The sequence below is a fragment of the Populus euphratica genome, unplaced genomic scaffold, assembly GCF_000495115.2.
Source record: "Populus euphratica unplaced genomic scaffold, PopEup_1.0 scaffold414.1, whole genome shotgun sequence".
Lineage (NCBI taxonomy): Eukaryota > Viridiplantae > Streptophyta > Magnoliopsida > Malpighiales > Salicaceae > Populus > Populus euphratica.
The window spans coordinates 248,421-257,252 of record NW_011500038.1 but is presented as its reverse complement, the minus strand read 5'-3'; the positions used below and the strand labels follow the sequence as shown (position 1 = coordinate 257,252).

The 8,832-nt window shown below is 36.0% G+C and overlaps 1 protein-coding gene across 1 annotated transcript; it reads right to left on the bottom strand.

Annotated features, from left to right (window-relative positions):
• Window positions 1-1,279: 1,279 nt before the first annotated feature.
• On the bottom strand, window positions 1,280-6,638 carry LOC105107160 (growth hormone-regulated TBC protein 1-A-like). Its single transcript, XM_011000987.1, has 7 exons — window positions 5,374-6,638; window positions 3,765-3,881; window positions 2,800-2,978; window positions 2,620-2,713; window positions 2,409-2,486; window positions 2,179-2,280; window positions 1,280-1,658 (listed from the first exon to the last, which is right to left on the bottom strand). The coding sequence occupies exons 1-7, from the start codon at window positions 5,863-5,865 to the stop codon at window positions 1,521-1,523; spliced, it is 1,200 nt and encodes a 399-aa protein (XP_010999289.1). The 5' UTR covers window positions 5,866-6,638; the 3' UTR covers window positions 1,280-1,520.
• Between the last annotated feature and the right edge of the window lie 2,194 nt (window positions 6,639-8,832).

Below are 8,832 nucleotides of genomic sequence, written 5' to 3'. Positions count from 1 at the left end.
TTTAATATGGGAGGATGATAGGCTACTCTCAGGCAAAGGTATAAAAAGCGGGGAGGCAGCTCATTGCAATTCCTGACTGGAATTATATGAAATATAAGCTTCTAACGTAGCGAATTTTATTTATTTTCTTGGTTTTACAGTCATTTTATCTGCCTGGATCAGCTGATGCGAATGGCAAGCAGATAGAAGATTGGAATGTGAACACACCTCCGATATGTCTTTGGAGCCGTGCTGAATGGACTGCCTGGCGCATTCCAATAGCACGAGAGCATGGTCACGAATCTAAAGAACAAGATGATTATTTATCCGGGGATAAATATGTATGTGATGGTTTCCCTAATCCACTTGGCGTTCCTAGGGGTGATTGCAGACGTCTAGGGAATCAGAGCACTTGTCACTGGTGAGCAGAGCAAGAGCTGTTTTGGTTATGTCGACATCGACGGCTGAGAGAGCTACCATACAAAGAAACATTCCCATGGGAATCTGAAAGGGACGCAAAATGAGGGAAGACGCAGTACTGCTTCAGTATTACCGGGAGAAAATGATATTGCAATACCATTTGAAGCTGATGATATGCACATCCACATGGATATATCTCCAATCAATTTCCCTAACAGCTCCGCTGACATCCATAGCAATTTGGAAAGCAAACCACCAGAATCCCACGGCCGTAGTGGAATAATGGCAGGTGACTTGGGCTCTCCAGATTTGCCATCAGATCGAGTTGAAAACTGAATATGCGAAAGTTCAAACAGCTGTTTTTACTATCATATCTGCAAGAATGGATTACTTGTTTAACCATTAATAAACACATCAATGACTTTTACAGTGGCAACTCCCACCAATCCAGAGCTGGCTACTGGCTAGGATATAACCTACCTTGCTGTTGTCTTCTCTCTGTTTTTATTTTTACAGAAAAGAGGCTGGAGCTCGGGCTTTTTGAAAGGCACTAGCGAGTCACAAGAACAGTTCTTCACTTATTACCACGGATGAGACCCTCATTTGGGCCATTTCATTTGAGGGCTTCCATAGCTTAATTTTGGTGGTTTTCCAACAAACAGCAATTAACTGTTTATTGCAAGGCTCGACATGGCTTATAGACTACACACCAGGGGGTCCTTTAATCACTTGTCTTCTAATGTGACAGAAATCATTCCAATTTCTAGAGCAGTTTGATATCAAGCTGGTAAACTTACCTTGCGTCGAACACAAGTCTGTGATTTCAGGGAATAAAACAATTCCAGAGTAGTTTTAGAATGCTTCGGATCAGATATGAAAATTGCGGGGCGGTAAAAGGCCAGCAATGTGTGACTTGCATTTTAATTTAAATGCTTGCGTCAAAACAAGCTCAAATTTACATTCAGCCACCCACAACGTCCTTCAAAACAACAACACGCACACTTTACTGTCCTTCCCTTTCAGATATAAGGGGGGACCAATAAATATTCTCCTCAGGGGAAACAAGCCACTTCTAAGATGTGTTATATAACAATTTTGATCAAGGTGCTAAAAGTGCTGTGCTATTTCTCGTCATCCATTTTGATTGAGTTTAGCCTTCTCAATCTCTGATCAAGCTCTGCCATTACTGCTGGCTCCTGCTTTTTCCTTTCCTTTGATATAGTGTTAGTTGTCATGGAACCTATCTTATCAAATGCCACCTGAAAGATTTAGATAAGGGGAAGTTTCAGTGTACATTTTCTTCATGAATTGAGGGAAGTTACATTCAAAACAAGAAAATGCCGGTGCCTCACTAACTTGCTGGTCGCCATTATAATGAATTAGGTGATTGCAATTACAGAACAGGACAGGACAAGAAGATGGGAGTAGTTCCTTGCAAAAGGGGTTTAGGGACACCAAATGCAGGGGGAAATAACCTATAATCAGCTTTTTAACCAATATCATGCTCATAGCTTGAGAAACTAACGACTAATCAATTGGGTTGTTTGACAAGTCAAGTTAGTACTAAATCAAGAGAAGCCCCATCATTCTTTGACCATCAATTAAAAATTAAATTATGGTTTGTCCTCCACCAAAGATTACATTCTCTAACATGTTCTCACTCATCAAATTCTCCTCCTTTTCCTCGCAAAAAAAAAAAGAAAAAAGAAAATGTGCTACGCAATAATCAATAGAAAACTATTTTACGTAGGGGGTGAGGCAGCAAGTAAACTGTCTTACCGTCAATAATTCATCAGGATCAAAGAGGTGATGTGTTGTTTTCTGTAATATATTAATTACATCACCAACATGGTGAGTTTGAAGGAGCTCCTCTTCCCTCATCTGCAATCATAAATCTCAATTTATTTTTTGTTTTGCTTAATAATGATGTTCAAGAAACTTCTAAGCTTGTTTATAGAAATTCAAACAGCTTAAATAAAAAGCCCAGTGGAAAAGCAAAGCACTAGCACCTTGAATATAGCCAAAGCTACATGAAACAGAACCTTTGCTCCCTCATAGAAAAGGACATCCCACACCCGCAGAGTTGTCTGGAAAGTAGCGAGGCAAAGGAAAAAAAATGTTATTCATCAATGAAAACAAAAAAATTACAATCTTTCTACTCAGGAGAAAGCGTGTCTAAGAGAGAGAGAGTGCGCAGGAGAGGGAGAGCGGCAATCCAACCTCTGAAGGCAAGCTCTTAGAGAAGAGGCATAGGAACCATTCAGTGGCAACAAGGGAGACATCAAACTCTAGTTCTTCCAAATGAGTAGCTATTCTGCATTGTTTTTTTTATTCCCAATTTCTTAGAAAATTGACAACCGCTAAAAAAGCCAACTAGCTAGGCCATCAAAAGGAAAATACCTTGGGCACTTTTTAACAAGCAAATCCTGGAAAACTCTTTGCTCAACGTGGCATCCTGACAAATTAGTTGTGTAGCAGTCACTAACTAAGACATTCTCCAGAAGAACTGCTAGCATCCAGAAAGCATCTTCCTCTGTTTTCATCACAAGCAACAACAGTGCTGCAACATAATTCAAGCCCTGCTCCAAAGATAATTAGAACACGTTTTATGAAATTAGAATTTATTTATTTAAGAACTTAATAAAGGAAATCTATGAAATTAAACCATGGCCAATTCAAAAACAAAATCAGTAGCTGCCTAGCTGGCACACACCTGCTAGCATATCATTTTTTGGTTCCTTAAATGAATAGTCTGGGAAGATAAATATGTTATGCCAGACATGCATGTTCAAGCCCTAATTCCGGCATGGGAATACAAATGGAGATTCTTCCTAGATGACAAGGATGCCATTAATGATTTACAAAGGGGTAATGAAGAAGATTTGGGGCAAGATCAGATATTGTGATGATTAGGAAATAATATGAACATGATATTACACATGAAAGTACATCGAGAAAATATGGAGTAAATAGTAAATCTCAGGGTGATTGATCTAGAAGCTATGCTCATAGGAAAACAGAAAGAAACGGAGACTAAGCATTTAGTACATCTAGAGGCTATCAGCTCAGTACAGCTAAAATACTTGAGCAAGGTGCAGCAAGAATTTGACTACGATACAAGAAATCTGAATATAACTCTGCATTCATCTTGCTCTGCTGCCAAATCTATACAAAATAATTCCAGGCCAAGCTCATGCTGATGTGTTTCTAAGAGTACAAAAACTAATGTAAGGGCATTATTATCAACCAAACAAAGTGTGCAAGATGAAACATGGAAGAACTTCTGAATTACTTCATTTGACACTGAGTAATCGCATAATTGTACATTTTTTAATTAAACAATGTGAGCCCCATAAATAACTTACCTGACAATAGCCAACATCTGAATCACGGAAAGAATATCCGACAAGAACTCGTCGGAGCGCAGCATGGCCCTCTGGAGTGTCCAACCATGGATGACCAGGAAAGGTCCGTGGCAGGTCCTGCAAGCAAGAACAAATTAACACAGTGAAAAAAAGAAATTGATAGCAAAATGAACAGCACCCATAATGTAAGGGATACTGTTGGGAAACAGTACAATAATTTTTCTGCCAAGCAGACCAACATAATAAGCTTGAAAAAAAGAGTTAAATAAATGAAGCGATGACTAAATTCCTTTCTATGGAAAATTTACCCAATCATTAATAAATGTACAAGAGAACCAGCATTGTATAGGTTGTCTCCAAGGCATACAGCAATTAGGTACTTTAATAAACACTCATCAAAAGTACTTTTTCATTCATCTGAATGATTCTTACCCCCCCCCATTCTATGTGTTCAGGCAGCACAACAACATGTCTTCCACAAGAGACATCAAAGAAGCAAATAAAGAAAGACTGTTAGACTTTGATGAACATGGTAAGAATTCAGCCACGATATATCTTGACCTGTCATTATATATCTTGATCAGCAATCAGTAGGAACAACGGATTCTGAAAAATTGAGTTTGAAAACGGCAACAAAAAATAATGCTGAAACAAAAGAAGGGGGTATAGGTTTGTAATTTGCGATACTCATGGTCATTTGATTTTTGCTAAAGCAGTCTATTGTTCCTCTGTTGCTAGTTCAAAAGGGATGACGGCTTTAAGCTGGATGCGATTGCTTAGAAGTGGTGAATGAGATTGTACAAGGCTCTTGATCCTGGGAAATTGAAGCCATTGATAATGGTATTTTGCAGCTGAGTAACTGTACAAATTCCTCTTCTTTAAGCATGTGAGACCGAGTAATAATCACACCCCACATGCTATTGCTAAACTGGTTTCTAGGAGCACTGTTTATTTGTACTAGTAATGTTCCACCTTGCTTATTAAGCGTCATTTTGGAGGAACATCAGAATTACATGTACTCTTGACAGGTTTTGTCGTGAATGTTATGCTCTTATTGGTTTTGACATTAGGAAAAAAAAATTAACAAATTAATAATGCTGAATCACACAATTGGATTTGCTTTAGGCGAAAAAAGGAAAAAATAATCACCAGATTCTATCAGAAAATGAATCGAAAACAAAATCCTTTATCTTATGCATCAACACTCTAAACAAAAACTTTCAACATTTGAAGAATTAGGATGCAAACACCTATCTTTAAAGAAAGAAATCTGGTATCCCAGCAGAGCACATCGCAAGTAAATCTAAAACATCAGGCTTTAAGCAAGACAACAAAACAATTTCACATCATGGCCACAACCATCATTGCAATTCAAAATAAGCAAACGGATTCACGCATGATAGTAAAGCCAGCATAACCACCAAATCTAATACCATAATTTGACAATCAAAGCCAACAGAAAATTGTCCAAGCCCATCATCAAGGCAGCACAAAAACACCAAAGTACCAAACAACATAATTCATCAATCGGAATAAACGAAGAAAACCAATCCAAATTATATCAAAACCAGCATTGGCATGTTGCAACATAACAGAAATTAAGACTCACATGATCAATCTGCTTTGTAGCTGCTGTGACCTTCCCTTCAACGGCCTTGGTCAAATCACTGTAATAACTCTCAGGCACTGTAGACTTCTTCTTTGCAGCACCGGACAGAGAAAACCAAACCTTAGGCCTCAGCACGGGGGGTATCCCCTTCCTTATTAACCTCTTCAAAGTAATTGCATTCGTCAGATTGGACAATTTGAGAGAAGATTTGAGTGCAATCCCTTCAGTTAATGAAGAAACCTGTGGCTGCAGATACCAATTAGCACCTTTGCTAGCCTCCAACGCCCACCAAACCCTCCCCTGTTGCCTCACCTTCTCTCTAACCTCATTCAATATATTAACATCATCCACATTGCCCTCTACAGTGAACCCATAAAGGTCTTGGAATTTTACTACTATATTTGCCCTTCTTGAATGGATGCTTGGCCTCAATATGTGTATTTGAGGTTGGAATTCTATGGCAAATTCTCTTTGGCTATGTGTTTGATGCATTTTTTTTTTTTTAGTTTCTCCGATAGATCAACAAGGCAAAGATAAAGAGAGAAGTGGTGGTAAAAGGAGAAGGCTTCTTTTTTTATGATTTTATTATTCAAATGTGAAAAGGCCACAAATGGCTTGGAAACATAAGAAACGGTCAATTCTGTGGCTAAATTGAATTGGCTTGGGATGAGTAGAGAAATGGAAGACCGTCTTATCCTGTAAGCTTGCAATTATATAGGATAAAAAAAAAAAAAAAAAGCTTTAAACTTTCCAATTACTAGTTGAAAGGAAATAACTATTAAAACCGCAACAGGGACCAAGAAAAGCACAGGTTTTATTCAAACAGATTTATCAGACATGACTCACAAAACAGATCTTCCTGGTAAGGAACATGCAGAGAGAAATATAGGGATGATGGTTGAAGAGTTTGTCAAGTTGTCTTCCTGTCTTTCTAGTTGAAACAAAAAAAAAAAAAAGGAAGGATTTTTAAAACAAACGGTTGACAAAGAAAATAAAACAGACCCGATTTTTCAGGGTAAGCAAAGCTTCAAGGAAAAAGAGAGAGAACATGAAAATATGAAGGGACTTAACGGGAAAAATAGGCGAACTCTGTCACTGAGGTGTGAGGTTGGGGAGAAGATATGGAAGTGTGATGATTTGATAAAGTGAGAGAGAGGAGGAGCTGGATTTGGAAATTATGGAAGGGACGAAACTGCAACTTTTTTTGGGGGTCTGATCTGTCATTTTAGACGAAACTTGTCTTCTTCCTTTTTTGTTAGAGCGTTCCCAGAGTGGATAATAATGGGCGTACAGAACTTAGGTTAAGATTTGCACGGAGAGGCTGATGATTTGCTTCAATTACAAAACTACCCTCTCTAAAGATGTCGCCTCACTCATCACCTTAATTTCTTTTTCTATTTTCCTTTTCTTTTTTTTCTTTTTTTTTGAATTAGGCAGCTCCAGCAGAGATTTTATATATATATATATGATTTTTATAACAAATCCTAAGAAAAAAATTATTGAAAATAGGTTTAATTACTAGTAATATCTATTTAGAAACGTGTGTTTGCCATCAATTTTTTTGTAATTTTCTAAGAGCTTGAAATAAATTAATAAATTATTTTCAAAATCTCTTTTTAGAAAACAAAATCTATATTTGGCTTACATATTATTTAATTTATTTGATATTACAGATCCCTTGCTATTTAAAAATTATTTTCTAGTAAAGTATTTTCATAGACAAATTAATTTAGAACAGGGATGAAAAGAGAAAATGAATACTGGAAATTTTATGTTGAAAATATTTGACAGAATTATTTCCTAGTAACATATTTATTAAAAAAAAATATGAGATATGAATTTCTCCTCGGTATATGAAAATATTTGCCAAATATTCATGCTTTTGCTTTTGAAACAAGGAGGCAATGATTTGTACGAGACAAAAAAAACAATCTAACTAATTAACTAAATGTTATATAATATAATTTTTTTTATTTTTTTAATATATATTATTTATTTTTTATTATAAAAAATAAGTTTAAAGTCTAAAAAAAAATTAATAGTATTAATACAAATTGAATTAAAATTTATTGATATTAATAAGCACAAATTTAACAACTTTAAAAAAAACTTTAAAATTATCAAACCTCCTAGAAAACTCAAAAAAAAAAAAACTTTATATGCTTAAGCTTCCATATACAAACTCATTTGTTGTCTAAAGGGATGAGCCCAAGTTGTTTGTTGAAGCCTAAAAGCTCGATCATGGAAGCCCAAGCTTAAGCTAGAACGCCCAGTGAGGCATAATATGCTTGTGTTGGGCATGTTATCACACCTAACACCCTTAGTATTGGGCATGCGTCCTAGCACCCACATGGACTCGAGTTATCATAACCAAGCCCAACATGTTTGGATCCAAGCAACTCACTTAGACCCATCTTTTACTCCTAAAATATTCTACTTGTGCCTAACACTCATTTCAGAATTTTTTAAAAACTATACATAGGTCCCATGATATTTTATATCAATCTAATAAATATTATCTTGAGTATAATACAACTCAAATATCACAAGAGTAAAATGACTCTCCAACCTCTCCTCTCCACAATAATTAAAAAAACAATTATAGGCTATAAATACCTTATAAATTCTTTAAAGTTTCATCTTCATAGTCTCTTCATTCTTAACATTTTTAGCTTATATGTTTTTAAAGTTTATCTTTATAAAGTATCATTGTACTTTCTCTCTCTACAAAGTTAATGATTTAAGCATCTAAAAGTCTTCATAACCATCAAAGAAAATATTTTCTAGATATCAACTACTAGTCTTCTTGGCTTACTAGGTACCACTAGCTACCAACCTTTTAGACTTTTCACATCAAGTCATCAAACACCTTATCTAAGAAAAATGGATCAAATTGCATAAACTAAAAGATTAACAAATTATCCAATACATAAACCTTATTTGAAAGCATCTTGGATTTTAGGATCTTATCATTAGCGTGTTTATGGGAAACTTATCAAAAAACCACTAGTTGTTTTTTTCTAAAACTTATCAAAAAGCTACTAGTTTTTAACACTTCAAGGTTATTTCATGGCACACAACTAAGACATACCAAGGTCAAGATGTACAACGAATCTACCTATCACTGCATGCACTTTTGCCGAACCAAACCTTCAACAAATCACTAGTTAGGTGTAAGTCCTCACTTGGGCCGTGTTAGCAATCTAAATAAAAAATCATACCTTGCTAATCCTAAGAGCCTAATAGACAAATGACTAAGAGACTCTCTATACATAAGCATACCTAGAAGAATATTTATAGCCCTCATTAGGTGAGGGACTCCCCCTTGTCTAAATGAGTATCGAACATTTGATCCTCTAAGGACTATATTTCCATAATAAATAAATAAAAAAAAGCCTCTACAATGATACTAGCTTGGCCAACCTAATAGAGCATGTGTAGAATGTGCATATCAACTAA